This window comes from Strix aluco, chromosome 3 (genome assembly GCF_031877795.1).
Source record: "Strix aluco isolate bStrAlu1 chromosome 3, bStrAlu1.hap1, whole genome shotgun sequence".
Classification (NCBI taxonomy): Eukaryota; Metazoa; Chordata; class Aves; order Strigiformes; family Strigidae; genus Strix; species Strix aluco.
Window position 1 is genome coordinate 41,242,962 of NC_133933.1, and position 17,439 is coordinate 41,260,400.

The window sequence follows — 17,439 nt, forward strand, 5'->3', positions numbered from 1 at the left end:
AACTTCTAATTCAGTAGAACATATGAATAAAAAAAATATGGGAAAGACAAAAATATATCCTGAGGTAGCTCTTCACTAGAAATATGGTCAATGGGGGAACAGGTGGCTCTTGATCAGTGACTTACATTCCCTGACCTGAGCTTTACTATATGAACTAGTTTTCTTACTGATAATATTACCAAAGGCTAAAAACTGAATGTGTTATAGACTAACTGTCCTTCCTCTGTCCAGACCAGAACTAAGACTCAGTGGTAGAGCAGGGAATGGATAAACAAGAAGTGAAAGCAGAGTCCAAAAGCCACCCTTGGAAAACCATATCTGTACACAGCATTCATCAGGGGCAGCATTTGGATACAGACCTACCATACAACCTCATTCCTGAGAGGAGAGCTCTGTCAGACCTCCAAAAAGAAAAATAATGTTTGGCATGGGGAAGAAATGGTGTTTCTTCTATACAGAGGAGAACAGGAGCACACATATCTGTCTCATCCAACAGGTATGCTGCGAGACGGTACTTTTAGCTGGAGATGCATCTTTTGTTACAGAGACTTTTTCACAGACTAGGCTGTTTTGAAGGAGAAGTAGTATCTCTCTGTCTTCTCCCCAATCCCTCTAACTGGGATAGCCAAGAATGGTGAACCTTAATTTTGAAAAGTATTACCCAAGGGCACAGAAGGAGGCCCGAGTCAGGGAAAGGAAAATAGTTATGTGGATTAAGTGAGGTGAGCTCATGAAATCTCTTCATAAAGCGAAATGACAGGCTAGCCTGGGAAAATAAAGTTTCCCTAAGCATACTTGACAGCAGAAGCTGACTGATCAAACAGGAGAAAACATGTAGTGAAACAGACAATAACAGAAAGCCAAGTAAGGCTGTTCTCTGGACTCAGCAAAACAAACCAAGTCAGGGAAAACGCATGGGCCATGTTAAGGAAAGAGCCATGTTCATGTGCACTACAGCCCAGATTGTCATCACAGCTACTTGCTGAGGAGCTTAAGTGCAGTGAGTAGAACAAGAGACACAGACTTCAGAGAGCTGTGACAGAAAGCAAAGGGCTTTACGTTCCTGGCACCAAGTTCCTCACTCCTTATGTTCCACATGTGAGGCCCATTCTGGTTGGACTGCAAATGTAACACATTTCATAAATACCAAACCCCAATCAATCAAAACCCTACCATCGTTCAATGTTGAACATCTTTAGAATGACCTTTGTGCTGGCTGTCCACACACATGCGGAAACGTTCACATCTTTGTTATGCATGGAAGCTTCCCACTATTTCTGCAGAATATTCTTCCTATAAACAGCCACTCTACTTCCAGAAGTTGCTTTTTCATCACTGGCTTTCATTTTGTCAAGTTTAATAATCAAGAAGATGGATGTGTCAGGTTTTAAACATGTTTTTGGGACCCCCAAACACAGAACAAAGTCTTGATTCCTACATGATTTTCTCTCAACAAGCCACAACCAGCTCAACCACTCAACAAGTCACAACCAATTCAATTTATTGATTCAGAGTACAACTTGACTTTTCCAGGTTACCGTGAACTTTTAGTTAGCTTTAATACAGTATCAGTTCCTATTTGAATTGGTAAATATAACTTTTACAGCCTACAGAGGATTACCAAAGCAGAAACTTGAATATTTTGCCAATCAGACTGTTTAGAAAAGCCAATGCATTATTAATGTCCTGAACAAAAGCTATGGGTCTCAATACCTTAAAACTTTGTTTCATATCCATATTTTAGAAATGAATGCTGTTTAAAACCGGGAGATCCAAATAAGATTACTTAACACACGCTGACCAACAAACTATCTGGGTATCCCAAGAATGTTACAGACCACTTCTCTCCTTGTAAAGGCAGTTCAAGCACAGTAAGTCTAAGCACACCTCTATTCCAGTTTTTTTACATCTAAAAAAAAAGGCAGATCATTATAATGAGACTCTAAATAGCTCAGTCAGCCAAAGAGGGACTCCCAGGCAGAGACATCATGGAAGAAAGCTGTAAGGCTGCTGACAGAAGACTCCCATGCAAATCAAAACATACGGACACAGCTCACCTTGCCATGCAGATTCCTGAGTGTGCTGGTTTTTATAGCCCAAAAAAGGAGCGACAGCATAGACTGGGCTCTGGAAAAGCTTGGACTGGGAAGGCAGAAGGGTCATTTAATGTTACCTCTTTCATCCTGATGGGTTGTAAATGTTAAATTATGCCACAGACCTTGGTTCAGGATTTCACACTGAATGGCTTGCCCTGTCTTACATAGGAAGCCTGCAGCAAAGCTAGAACTGAACCTGGAGATCCATATTTCACCTTTCCTTTCTTAATCATAGCTCCAACCTTCCTTGAAACAGGTAAAAATGGGAATCTTTAATTCTGAAGATGGGTGTGTATTTTACAGTTTGCAGGTATGCCTTTGTTTATCTGATGACTTCAAAGGTTTCTATTAACAAAAAAATTAATGACGTGTCCTCTAAGGTTCTCCTCAACAGACCTTAGATTGCAATTGCAGGTGTTCTCATTAGAGAAATAGTGGGACTTTGCTGAGGAAATAATTATCTCCATTTTGATAAACCCTTTTCTGCCAAATGACTATAGACATACATTTTAAACCAGAAAATAATGATTTTTTTAGATCAAGCTACAACTCCTATGTTAATCAGAATCTCTGTGGGAAGTTTTCCTCTCTGGGTAAACTGAATCTTTGTATTGAAAGGGAGGGGACATGAGCTATAAAAGTTCTTTGATCTATGTTGCACAACAGTTCAACTTCCTCTTTAAAAAAAAATATTTTAAAAACCCACAAACAAGACAAGAGGATTATTTCTCTCTCCCTTTTGCTTCATCATGGTCTTTCTTACACCTTGCTGTAGGCTATCCTGTCATGTTCAGATTTTTGATTCCCTCATGAAACAGACACAGAAAGTATAATCTTTTTTCACAGATGTTACCGAAAGCTTGTGCCTATCTATCCATGGGATATATTTATATTCTGTCTACGCAAGTGTGTTTCAGAATTAGCAATAATAATATTTTCCAAGTTCTCCAATAAAAACCTGCCTCCAAGTTCAGGGATGACTGTGCCATAAAGTTAAGTCACTCATCCTACCACAGGCAACAAAGCAACCAAGAATTTAGAGGTAAGATTGAAGAGTTACGACTGATTTAATACAAGAAGTTGTATGCTAAAATATATGGGTATAGCCAAGTGCTATGTGGAGGCTTTGCTCTACAGGCCTTGTCAAGTAGGAGACAACATTGCTTTAAGTCAAACATTAAAGTGCCAACAACCAGCTAGACTTCAAGGTAGCTGAAGATGAGCACAGCCTACACCTTTAGCTTTCCAACATGAGTGGGAGCTATGACATGAAGTGAAAAACCGAAACTAGTAGGAACTACTGTGAATAGAGAGAAAAAAAATCACTGAAAATTGGTCAAACACTGATCAAACGCATAGAGTTATGGGTGTAACAAAAGACAACACTGTCCTTTTGGAAGGTCAGTCAGTGTTTCTTTTCACTCTTTTGGGCCTGTCTGGTTATCTATGCACAGCATATACACAGAAATAGCTGCACCTATTTTGTCTAACTTAGTGTAATCCAGTCTTACCTGGCAAGTCCATATCGATGTGATAATGAATCCATCATCTCTGAAGACATTAAAGATTTCAATGATCCCCCGTGAGTAACCAAACACGGAGATACTAGCATCTGATACTGCCAAGTTAAATGTGAGGTAGTCAGTGGGCTGCAGAAGATGTCTTTGTTTATACAGGACAAAAATCACAATGCTGTTTCCAAACCAAGACAGCCAACCTGGAAAAAAAAGAAATAAATCCATGAAAATAAAAAGCAAATAAATCAAGAAGCAGTACAGTGTGTAAATGTGCAACATCTCTTCTAAAATAACGCTTTTATTCCATGACAAACAAATTAAACCAGATTATCCATTGGAAAATCTATGCATGAAGCCTTTTTAAGTAGCTGGGTACATTTCAGAAGCAGGAACAAGTGAATAACTCCATCAATGAAACAGAACAAACACGAAGAGCCACTGCTGCTGCATCTGTTAAAGATCCACCATTTAAGAGCCTAGAGAAGTTTTTTTTTCCTAAGTGGACAGATGAAACCCATGAAACATAACACCCAGGAAGAAAAAGAAGGAGGAAAGATTGGTAGAGTGGAGCAGAGACTATGAACAATCTGCCAAAAGCTGCAGCTGTTTAGGTACTTTGTATATAATAATGGATACTGGAAGCTCATGCACATACCCAGAGAGCGGCTTTATCAGTCCTCTCTCAAGAAGTGTAGCTAATATGATTAAGTTTCTTCTCTTAAAACAGTCTAGGATCTACTTGCAGCAAAGTCTGTTCCAGACGGGAATATTTTTCGGTAACACACTTGATAATCGATATGAAGAGAACATTCAGAACAAACCTTTCATAAGCTTTAAAGTCTTTTTAAATTTATTTTTAAAGAAGGTTGTGTCACAGAATCACAGAGAATCACAGAATCATCTAGGTTGGAAAAGACCTTGAAGATCATCTAGTCCAACCATTAACCTAACACTGACCATTCTCAACTACACCATATTCCTCAGCGCTATGTCAACCTGACTCTTAAATACCTCCAGGGATGGGGACTCCACCACTGTCCTGGGCAGCCCCATTCTAACCCGTTCTGTAAAGAAATACTTCCTAATATCCAGTCTAAACCTTCCCTGGCACAACTTGAGGCCATTCCCTCTTGTCCTATCCCTTGTTACTTGATTAAAGAGACTCATCCCCAGCTCTCTGCAACCTCCTTTCAGGTAGCTGTAGAGGGCGATGAGGTCTCCCCTCAGTCTCCTCTTCTCCAGACTAAACAACCCCAGTTCCCTCAGCCGCTCCTCCTATGACCTGTGCTCCAGACCCTTCACCAGCTTCGTTGCCCTTCTCTGGACTCGCTCGAGTAATTCAATGTCCTTTTTGTAGTGAGGGGCCCAAAACTGAACACAGTCATCGAGGTGCAGCCTCACCAGTGCCGAGTACAGGGGTAAGATCACTTCCCTGTCCCTGCTGGCCACGTTATTTCTGACACAAGCCAGGATACCACTGGCCTTCTTGGCCACCTGGGCCCACTGCTGGCTCATGTTCAGCCGTCTGTCAATCAACACCCCCAGGTCCCTCTCTGACTGGCAGCTCTCCAGCCACTCCTCCCCAAGCCTGTAGCGCTGGTGGGGGTTGTTGTGGCCCAAGTGCAGCACCCGGCATTTGGCCTTATTGAATCTCCTACAGTTGGCCTTAGCCCATCGCTCCAGCCTGTCCAGATTTCTCTGCAGAGCCTCCCTACCCTCGAGCAGATCAACACTCCCACCCAACTTGGTGTCATCTGCAAACTTACTGAGGGTGCACTCGATCCCCTCGTCTAGATCATCAATAAAGATGTTAAACAGGAGTGGCCCCAAAACCAAGCCCTGGGGGACCCACTCGTGACCAACTGTCCTCTCTTACTCTCCAGGAACAGAGATGTCTGACTTGTACATGTCTAGTTAATATGAGGAAAACACAAGGGAGATGTCTGTAAATCTGGTAAAAGTCAGCCACTTAGTTGGAAAGACCTAAAGTTTCCAAATATGCATGGCTATTGGTCCACACATCAGTGCAAGACCTTGGTAGTTTGCATCCCACTTTTTGGAATGATGTAGACATGTGGAAACAAATAACATTTAACAGAATGTTTACTCATAAGTGCCAGTCACTGTTGAAAATGGGGCTTAGCCAGTGAAGGGGATGGCTTTAGGGCGGCTGCTGGAGTGGAGCTGAGCAGCCAGTCGGGCAGGACCGGGCTCCCCGCTGGCTCCTGTTTCTGACCCCCAAACTAGCTCTGCCACAGCTGACATAGGTGGCCTCACTTTACCTTGGCAATGTGGAGAAAAACACCACCTCTTTTCAGTGTCTGCAGCCTAGGACAGGTTTAGGAACCCAGCAGCTGGAGGTTTTGTTCCCCAGGGCTGATGCGAGGATACAACAGTAACTACCAGGTGAGGGAGAAAAGAGTTGATCCACAGACCTTTATCCAGGCACAAGCAGTAGATATCCCAGAGTAAGGGTGCTGTATATTGACACAGCAAGAGGTGAATATATATACTGAAGAGGGACATGACACAATGGCATTGCACAGCACCACTGGATATTCAAAGGAGCTCCTGAGATGAAAGATGGCTTATGGTTTAATGTTGTAGCAAGAGGCCAGCTCCCTTCCTTCAGGAAGCATCAATAACCTCATAAATCAGGAACTCAGCACTTTGCCACCGGGCTGATTTGGCTAGGGAGGGAGGGGAGGAAATTGCCTCCAAATCTCCAGGCCATCTGGGAGTATCACAAGCTGAAATGCCAAAGAGCAAGATGCTTGTTCTCCAAACAGAGAGGTTGGGTACTTACCGCCTGGTGCAGTACTGGGTAGTCTGGAGTGGGAAGGGGGGTGGTTGATGGGGCAATCTCTGTGTGGCACTATGAACTGCTTTTTCTGCAGAGCAATTTCCTTTTGATAACTTCCCTTTGCAAAATTGCCAAGCTGCTGCTGCTCTGGCTTGCTTAGCAAATGCACATGGTTTACTAAAGAGCTTTTGAAGGGGAAGAGCTGACATATCGGCATATGCTATTAACTAGAAATAGTCACTGTTGCAATGATACACTGAGATACAAACATATATTGTATGTATGTCTCATTGTAAGGATAAAATCAACAATAATAAATACATTTTATTCTGTCCACTAGGTGACAATGTTTCTTAATCTAGTCTCATTTCCAACGGCTGTATGTGCTTTAAGTCAGGATTTGTTTTTGACTTTTCTCTGAATCTAGGTATTATAAATAGGCCCAACAGGGCACTGGAGGAGGACGGCTTTGGGATTGCATCAGGATAGTCTGCAATGCAAACATGGTAGTTGTGTTGTTTGTGCATGTCAACTCTACCTTCTGTAAAGTAACAGTTTTCAAGGCAGTGGGCATAGAAATATTTTCCCTGTCAATATGAAGACATAGTGCTAAAATGGCAGACAAAATAAAATGTCACCTCCTTTGTAAATAGCAAAATTTTGTCATGGCAGTGCAATAGATAGGAGGGCTACCCTTAGAGTGTCAGACATGTGAGCTTCCTGGGAATATACAGAGCAAATTCCCCTTAGCCCAGAGGGTAAGGGAGTTTTCAGTTAAAGTATCTTAAGGAAGAAATTGATCAAAATGTTCTGTAAAACAACAATACACATTTTAGATGGAGATGACAGAGACACAGTATTTGTGATCATTTTTTGGAACTATATCCACACACTGAGATTGGGGATGAGGGAAGCATTGAGGGATATAAGGTTGCAGAGGGAGTATGACTTCTGCAGGTAGGCACCATCCTTTCAACCAAAGCAGGTGGAAACCTGCACTGGCATTTCCAGTCCCTAAAATATCTGATCTGTCTGGGTAGTGGACCATATTAATACTGTGATAAAAAAAAATATGGAGGAACTCAATTCTCAGTATACCATGGAGTAACAAAAACAGTGGTCACATAAAAGCACTATCAACTAGAACAGTGAGCATGAAAAACTACATCTCTGCACCATCAGATAGATGTGTTGATCTGGAATTGCTGGCTATACTGACCAGCTGATTTTTTTTTTAAAAAAACAAACCACCCTGAACCAAAAAAGCAACCAACCCCAACCAAAAGAACACCTCAAACGAACCAACCTCCCTCCCCCAAACCCTGACAGCACAACAGGGAAACAGGTTGAAAATGCAGTGCAGAGGAAGCACAGCAATAGCTCTGATGCTCTCAGTGAGGGCAGGGATCTCAACTGCTTTGCAGGCAGTATGTGCTTCAGGGTAAATCACAAGCAGATCAAGAGCCCCCAAAGAAACCTCTGAACTTCGAAGTGCTATAAGGCCTTGGTGTCACCAGGTGGCATCTCAGTAAAACAGAGGATAGAAAAGAAACAACCGAGGGAACAAGTTTCAATTTTTGCAAGCTGCCAACATTATTAACTCACAAGAGTGTACAAAAAAACCCTAAACACCAAAACCCCAAACCCCAAATCCAACCCCAGCATCCTAAGGTAATCCTAGTGAGAAAGGACAGGTTCCAACTGAGCTCAAAATGTGACTGAGAGAGAAAAAACAGCAGATGGGAAGAAACTGAACACTTTCACCCATCATAAGGTCCAGAGAGGAATCACCATATTTCCCCCATAAGCTGTAATGCAGTCTGATATGGGCTGCTCATCAACGAGAGACGCTAGCCCTTCTGAAGTGGCAAAATACACAGACAACATACAGTTACTGAAATTTGTTAACACAGGGCAGGACTGAGAGCACCTGCTCTGAGTTTGGCAGTATCAGAGTAGAATAGGTTGAAAGAGTGTTGATAAATGCTAAATACTGAACAGCTAAGGAGTCACCTTTACTCCTCAGACACCCACAGAGAAGTACTTGTTACCACATTTGCAAACATTGCAAGGTAGGAGGAATAGGATGAAGAGCAATATTAAAAATGCTGTATTGCCCTTATATAATTCAGTAGTAATCCTTCCCCTGGAATAATACCCCCTAATAGAGCATTTTAATCCACAGAAGTGCTCCACAAAGGAGGCTGGTGCTGTTATCCATGATTTCTGGGGAGACACAGGAAGGCTGCCAAGCAAGCTGGTGGTAGTCAGGAACCAAAACCCTATCGACAAAGTCCTGTATCAGTGTGTGTCTGCCACCCTCTGCAAATAAAGCACTGAAAAAGTAACCAGCAAGAGTGATTAAGGATACTGAAAAAATCTTTCTGCTGAAAGCGACTGAGAATAGTGAGATTGTTTAACTCTGGGAATAGTTAAGAGGGAACACAACAATTCTACAAGGATTTCTGCCAAATCACTCAAACCTGAGTATCCAGACATACCCTGTTTTTCTCTCATGTACCTGAGATGGTCTTTGAACAAGGAATAAACACCTGAGGCTGCATGCAATTTCATTGTTAACATTCAATTTATGTTTTTGCAGAGTTAAATTTGGTACAAGGGAGCTGATAGCTTCGAGCTGGTCATTCGTATTTCCAACAGATGATTGCATCCATGTCCAGCTAAGATAAGTTATTATGCTTTGTACTTAGACTTGTTCTTATTAGACATTGTTGCATGGCCTTTACTTGTAAAATCTGACAAGAATGAATTAGAAAAATAGGTGTTACAACTCACCCATCTGCAGTTTAAAATATACAGGGAGCCTTAAGTGGAAGAATTAAAGAAATGAGAGCAAAAGGTGAAGGCTCCGTGTCACAAGTCAAGCTACTCTTTTCCCTCAGCAAATAACCTTATATCTAGGACAGAAATTGGATTGAGCATCTAGATATAGAGCAGGCATGAATGAAGTCAGTTACCGATTCAACTACCTGTACAGAAGCATAAATGTCTATCTGAAGCGGTTTGCTGTAAAAGATTTTCAGACTAGAAAACACTATTTAAAACAGTAATAAAATCTAGAGAATTTGCAAAGCTGTCATTTAACTATTGCAACTGTGAAGTGACCCTGTCTGTTTTCAGTCTTCGTTGCTAATTACACATACACAATATCCTACCCAGGACATATTGCCAAGTTTGGCAGGAAGCAGAAGAGTCATCATGTTCTAGACCTGACAAAGCGTGGAGAGATTATTTGTTCAATAAATGCAATCATTTTGTGGATGAATGTTTTGTGACGAGCTTGTTTCCTTTCCACCTTCTCAGATTTATCTGTCAAATGTTGTCCCAAAATAATGTTTATTCTGCCACTTGTCAAATAACAGTTTACTATTACCATTTGGAAACGTGTGCCATTTAAAGGTGTGTTTGGGTCATGTGGTCTGTTAGAGTTTTCTAATGGGATTGGTAATGCTCTCAGCATGCCTTTCTGATACAAGCACTCACAAAAAGTTGAAACTTGTTCTCTAACAAATATTCTGTCCTACTGACTTAAAATTTTCTTTTATGCCAAGCATTCACTCTAACAGTCCCAGTTAACTGTGAAACTAGGGAAAACAAGCACAGAACAAATTGTGCGTAAATGCAGAAAAGAACAGTTTACTTAAGAATTCCAATTAAGAATTATGAAGAAAAAAGTGCTTCATTTTTTTCCCCCAGGTCTAGGTTTGACTTAGCTAGCAGCTGTGGAGAGTACTTTTAAATGTCACCTAATAATTTAAACTATACAAGGATTTTCCACAGTACTATACCACTCAGGGCATAGGCAAAAAATGGGTCAGATGTAATGCTAGCAACAGGACAAGCTCCGACCTGTCTGTCAAAGATAGTTCTGAGCTCATGGAAGGAAAGGATAGAGACAGCACTGCCTTCGGAAAGGGGATGCTGTTGCAGCTGACCTAATGAAGGGTAACACAGCAGCTGCTCTCACCAGCAGATAGTCCCTCTAAGCATGCTATGATGGCTTACTGCTATGGGATTGACACTGCATTTTTTCCCCACTTTGCTGGTCCCCTGGCCAAAACATTAGCAAGACGAGTGATAGAGTGGTGACTCAGATCCCAATAAGCAGTGCAGTGATCTCAAAATCCATCTGCCTTTGCAAAATGCACTCATGCACTTTGATGCTGGTTTGCTTGTGATGTTAGTGTGCGATACCTATTCCAGAGCCAGCTTTGAGCTCAGGTTTCCCCTCTGTTTGGATCTGATACAGCCTGGCTGGTGTATGATGTTCGACACATACATCAGTGTCCTGTCTGTCACATACGACATCTGCACTACCTGTGATGTGAGAATTTCCAGAAGGGGACAGTCAAAGAGGCCTAATCTCAGCAAAAGGTGTTAGATCATGGTTGTTGGATATTCACATCCTCTGTCAAGATATATGACTGTGGGAAGACTTGGCAAAAGATAGGTTTTTTGGACTTTATCCTGAGAAGGTAAAGAGATTCAGAGGACCCCCATCTTCTAGGTAAGTGCTAACACCAATCAGAAATGTATGTCAGAAATGTATGTCAGAATTTGCAAAAAGCTGCACTGGCATACTCAGATTCAAAGGAGAAGAAAACATGTAGCAGTTACAGAAGTGTAATCACTGAACCTGTTTTCCAACGTATCAAAAATCTAGAAGTATGAAATATAAACATCTTTGGGACTTTGTGTCAGGAAGCACCCATAGACTCCTGCAAATGCAGATTGTCTTTCCAGACCCCTAAAGAAACGCAGCTTCAGGAACGTAACACATGGAATGGCCTTTGTCCTCTGCTGCCAAAAGGTCAAAAAGTTGTCTGTGTAACAGAGTACTTTGTTCTGCCACATTACTGCTCCCCAGATAGCCTAAATTATTGGTGTACATAAAACTAATAGCTGTGAATTTTTATGGTTGGTGCTTGCAGATGTACAACAGTAGATCTTTAAGGAGAAAAAGACATGAGAACTTTTCTGATTTATGTATTACTAACAGATTTTTTTCAGAAGTTCTTATTGCAAAAAGGTATACATACCTCCATCACATTTTACCAGATCCACGCTACACTTAATTTGGAGTAGCGGATCAGGAATGATGCATCCCAAGAAAGGGAACATCAGGCAAAACTGCCAGGAAGCCTGCATGGATGAACAAAGAGTTCCTGGACAAACTCAAAAACAAAAAGGAAGCCTACAGAGGGTGGAAGCAAGGACAGGTAGCCTGGAATACAGAGAAATTGTCCAAGCAGCCAGGGATCAGGTTAGGAAAGCCAAAGCCCTGACAGAATTAAATCTGGCCAGGGATGTCAGGGGCAACCAGAAAACTTCTATAGGTATGTCAGTGATAGAAGGAAGACTAGGAAAAAGGTGGGCCCTCTCTGGAAGGAAACAGGAGACCTGGTTACTTAGGATCTGGAGAAGGCTGAGGGACTCGTGACTATTTTGCCTCAGCCTTCACCGGCAAGTTCTCCAGCCACACCGCCCAAGTTGCAGAAGGCACAGGCTGGGACTGGAGGAATGAAGAACCACCCACTATAGGAGAAGATCAGGTTTGAGACCATCTAAGGAACCTGAAGGTGCACAAGTCCATGGGACCTGATGAGATGTGTCTGTACGTCCTGAGGGAACTGGCAGATGAAGTGGCTAAGCCACTGTCCATCGTATTTGAGAGGTCGTGGCAGTCCGGTGAAGTTCCCACTGACTGGAAAAGGGGAAACGTAACCTCCATTTTTAAAAAGGGAAAAAAGGAAGACCTGGGGAACTACAGGCCAGTCAGTCTTACCTCTGTGCCCGGGAAGATCATGGAGTGGATCCTCCTGGAAATTATGCTAAGGCACATGGAAAATAAGGAGGTGATTGGTGACAGCCAACATGGCTTCACTAAGGGCAAATGGTGCCTGACAAATTTGGTGGCCTTCTACAATGGGGTTACAGTGTTGGTGGAGAAGGGAAGAAAAACTGATGTCATCTACCTGGACTTGTGCAAAGAATTTGACAGTGTCCCGCATGACATCCTTGTCTCTAAATTAGAGAGACATGTATTTGACAGATGGACCACTTGGTGGATAAGGACTTGGCTGGATGGTCACACTCAAAGAGTTGCGGTCAATGGCTCGATGTCCAAGTGGAGAGCAGTGATGAGTGGTGTTCCTCAGGGGTTGGTGCTGGGACCGGCACTGTTTAACATTTTCATTGACATGGGCAGTGGAATTGAGTGCACCCTCAGCAGGTTTGCCAACATCACCAAGCTGTGTGGTGTGGTCAACACACTGGAGGAAGGGATGTCATCCAGAGGCACCTTGACAGGCCTGAGAGATGGGCCCGTGTGAACCTTATGAAGTTCAACAGGGCCAAGTGGAAGGTCCTGCACCTGGCATGAGGCAATCCCAAGCCAAATACAAGCTGGGTGGAGAATGGATTGAGATCAGCCCTGCAGGAAAGGACTTGGGGGTGTTGGTTGACAAGATGCTCAACATGACCCTACAATGTGCGTTTGCAGCCCAGAAAGCCAACCGTATCCTGGGCTGCATCAAGAGAAGTGTGGGCAGCAGGTCAAGGGAGGTGATTCTCCTCCTCTACTCTGCTCTCGTGAGACCCCACCTGGAGCTCTGGGGCCCCCAGTGTAAGAAGGACATAGATCTGTTGGACCGAGCCCAGAGGAGGCCACAAAGATGATCAGAGGGCTGGAGAACCTCTCCTATGAAGACAGGCTGAGAGAGTTGGGCTCGTTCAGCCTGGAGAAGAGAAGGCTCTGGGGAGACCTTATAGCGGCCTTCCAGTACCTAAAGGGAGCCTACAGGAAAGCAGGAGAGGGACTTTTTACAAGGGCAGGTACCTCACTGAAAGAGGGTAGATTTAGATCAGATATAAGGAAGAAATTCTTTGCTGTAAGGGTGGTGAGACACTGGAACAGGTTGCCCAAAGATGTTGTGGCTGCCCCCTCCCTGGAAGTGTTCAAGACCAGGTTGGATGGGGCTTTGAGCAACCTGGTCTAGTGGAAGGTGTCCCTGCCCATGGCAGGGGGGTGGAACTAGAAGATCTTTAAGGTCCCTTTCAACCCAAACCATTCTATGATAGTGTTATTACTGGTTATATATACTCTGAAAGAAATACAACTTGAGTTTTAAATCTGGTGGTAAGTTTCAAGAATAGCAGCTATGACATGTTAAACACTTGTCAGCCTGGCAGAAGGATGTGGGGCAATTAAAAACCAATAGACATAGAACCTAAAACCTCAGGCACCTAGGTACTTTAAAAAGTATTTGCTAAAAGATGTGGGGTCATCATTAAGACCTTTGTTGGTAACACCTTTGTTGGTCAGTTGATGAAAGAAGTTTGAACTACCAGTGTGATGCAGAGGCAACACTAAGATGGATCAGTAGAGCTGGGGAAGTGCAAATATTAATGTGAATGGTGATGGCAAGACCTTGCTTGGTTGCTGCATTCAGTCCTGGTTATAACTCAGAAAAAAAAAAAAAAAAAAGAGTCCAGGTTGGAAAAAACAGCATAAAAGACTGCTAGGATGATAGGCTGGAATGACAGGGGAAAGGGTATTATGACAGGATATAAATAAATTATAAATAAAAAAACCCCCAAAATCAGTGAATCAAAAAAAACCCCAAACCCCACTCACTTGCTTAATATAGGAATACAAAGGTTGACCACAGGGTATGACTGTATCTTCAGGAACACAGACTGGCCATAGGATGTTAATTGTAGGAAAAAAAAATATTTCAGTTAAAAAGAGTGACAAAAAGGGTAAAGTTGGTGTGATCACTTTAGCTAAGAATTAGGAAAAGACTCCTGCCCAACAGAGAAACAAAATCAGGAACATGCTGTCAACTGGAAGAGTGGTAGCAACACCAAGAAACCCCTAGCCAGTTACATGAGGGAGCATGATAGCTCCGTAAATGAGATTATATATTGTCACAGCAGGGGACTGGCCTTGCTGACCTAAGATGTTCTTTCTAGTCTTAAGTGCAACTGATTATTTCATTAGCTGATGGTGCAGCCATTTCCCAGCCATTCATGAAGGGATACGCAGATGTGAACAGATTGGGGATAAATTGGAACAACTCTGATTTATCTTATGGCTACTCTTCTAATTAAGTCTCCTAAGATAGAAGCTATCTTAGGGCAACAGCAAATCTGGGGCTCTGTGCTTTCTACTAGAATCTCTGTTTTTATTCTGAACACAACTTTTTCCTCCCTATTTCCTATCGGTAAAAAAAGAGAGTCTCGTGTAAACACATTAAAATACTCAACATTTTACATAGTAACTTCTATAGACCTTTCTCAAGAATAAGCAGAGGGCTAGTAAGCCACTTGCAATATATGATAAGCTTAAAATAAAAAAATCTGTTTCAAGCAATCATATAAAAATCATATAAAAACAGAAACATTTTTGTATATGCTGTTTAGAAGAACAGATTTAATAAAAGTTACAATTTCTTGTATTTTCCTGTGAGGTTTTACGATTGGAAATTTTGATTTCCTAGGAAACCTGCATTCTTTGAAATTTCATAAAGTTTCTTTGTAACCTGCAATGAGTCTGCCCCAAACACGCAATATTTAAACAAACAAAACAAAATTGTGCTGGGATCAAAGTGAGTTCATATCGAGTACCATTTTCAAATCCATATTATACACTTACGTTAGCTGTCTTGCAGCAGAACTGAAACACACGGTATTGTGACTGCTAACACAGGATAATGTTCTAGTACTTAGATCTTTCACAGATGCTGTTTGAAGAAGTTTATTTCTCTGTGCATCAAATATTTAAAATAAAAGCACAAATAGTTAAAAAAAGTTTTAAACTACAGAACCATATTTTCTGTCTCCGCAGAAGGTAATTATAGTATGCCAACTGACTGTCAGCAGTCAAAACTCTGGAAATCACAGAACATTGATTCGGTGCTACCAAGACATGAGAAGACACAGAAGTATCATGTACTTCTGATAAGGTACTTTTTTATCTTCCCACATATTAAGTTTAGTGAACATTAGTTAAAAGTTTACAGGCTTTTCTATATTTTCCCCTCAAGATTTCTGTATTGATTATTAATCTCTTTTTAACAAAGGAAAGCTGCACAAGATCTTTGTTCTATTAGGGATGATACCAAATGAATCACTCTGAACTTTATACCAAACTCTACTTAAGAGCTTCCTTTCACATCCAAGTGGAGTACATACCTAAAGCCAGTAGGTAGAAACCTATGATAGTCTCTCCTTGCTCTGTTACAGCTGACTCTCTGCTCAGAAAACTGATGTTGTTGTTCCTCCAGGGTGCCTGTGGAGAAAACTGGACAGACATTTTCAGCGGAACTTATGACCCAGAAATTGCCCTTTCCTCAGTATGTCCAGCAAAATAAAATGGTTCCAGCCTTTTCCTCAGTTTCTGCTCCCTGTATTCGAGGGAGCTCTTCAGTGAGACTAATGATCTAAAGAAGGAAATCTCAAGGGACAGGAGCTTTGCAGCCTTCTGACCGGTTCCTCACTAATCCTACCTATTAATACAGCCTGTGAATCTGTGGCCAGCCCAAGACAGCAGATTTCCTTATATCCTTATTACTGCTACGTGCAGAAATCTTTAATGAACAGCGTGTATCTGAGAAAAAGACAATTTCCTTTAAAACATAACCTACAGGCTCACAGGCACACCCAGGAGCATAGTGCATATTGATATGTTGCTAAAATAGCAGTACTTTTGTTTTTTTGTCTCCACTGAAGACCAGTGGAGTTTTAGTTCAAACGAAATTGAAGAAAAATCTCACACAGATTAAAGAAAAAAAAGGCACAGTAAAAAACAATGGGAAGATGTCACCACCTGAGAATGTGACTTTAACATAGCAGAAAAAATCAGCTAGGAAGTTAATTTATTAGCAGGATAGTTGCTAATTTAAAAAGAAGGGCAGATAATTTCCAGTACATGTTGAAAAAAATTTTTAAAGTTATTTGAATCGTATTTTTAGACTGCTAAGTACCCTGAAATCTAGTATACTCCAAGTATAGTAGAATTTTCCCACACTGTTGAAAAATGAGATCTTGTGTTGTTGAGAAGACATTACATGTAATTTAAGCGAGTCAGTCTGGAGTATTTTTAGTCCTTACTGAGGTATCAATGATTGTATTTCAGATATGGCCTCTCTTACCAATCAGGTTGTAGTCATAATTAAAAAATTTGAGTCTGTATTAATTCATCTGAAGCAGCAATGTTTTCCCGATGAGCAACACACTGTTACTGCATGAAATCCCTGTGCCCATCTCGGTGCCATGACCAGCTTGTGCCTTCCCACCCCAGGCAGCAAATCAGCCTCGGTGGTGGCACCCAGCCAAAGGAAGCAAAGAACCTCACTGGGAACCTCCACTGTCCACGGGCCTGTTTTGTCCCTCCTGAGGTTGATTAATTCCTCCTGTCAAGCTTTTTGCCTGTGTTTGTTATGATAGCCTCACCATGAAGGGAATAAATGCAATGTGATGAGAATAAAAGGGGAGAGCAATGCTTTACAGCAAGAAGAAGAGAGAAACTGTTGCATTGTGATGAAAAACAGAAGCCTCTCACCTTCCTGCTAATGGTGAGGAGAGTGATCCACACACTTGCTTCACTGAAGACCCTTGCAAGGGTGCTAGGCTTGACTTGTCCCCAGCCATCTCTCTCTTGTACCAGTCACTAGAGTGCTGCTCTCTCTCTCTCCAACCTACATGTGTCTGGCAGCTCCCACAGATCCCATTTAAGCAATCAAGCGGCCTGATTTTCCCAACCACTAGCCACAGCCCACCTCCTTCTGAATTTTTGTAGAGCCCTCTTCCTAAGTTTGTCTATAGATAGTTGGAGTTTAGCCCTGACAAACCTTCTAAAACATGCTGCTTAGCAGACTGTGACAGACTGACCTGGGACTCACCAGCTCAGTGATTAAAAATGGCCCTAGCAGTGCTCTCAAGTCCAAAATCCTTCATTGCTGTGCTTCTGCAACAGTCCCAGGTTGCCCCCAATATTACC

General features: G+C 42.0%; 1 protein-coding gene across 2 annotated transcripts in view; it reads right to left on the reverse strand.

The window, feature by feature from the left end:
- Positions 1-15,903, reverse strand: part of LOC141921747 (visual pigment-like receptor peropsin) — a 34,593-nt gene extending 18,690 nt beyond the window's left edge. For both annotated transcript variants that reach the window (XM_074820659.1, XM_074820658.1), the window contains exons 1-2: positions 15,633-15,903; positions 3,608-3,813 (exon numbers count right to left, since the gene is read on the reverse strand). In XM_074820659.1, the coding sequence (XP_074676760.1) occupies positions 3,608-3,813; positions 15,633-15,753 (327 nt within the window). In that variant the 5' untranslated portion in view covers positions 15,754-15,903. The remainder of the gene's footprint in view (positions 1-3,607; positions 3,814-15,632) is intronic.
- Positions 15,904-17,439: the final 1,536 nt, after the last annotated feature.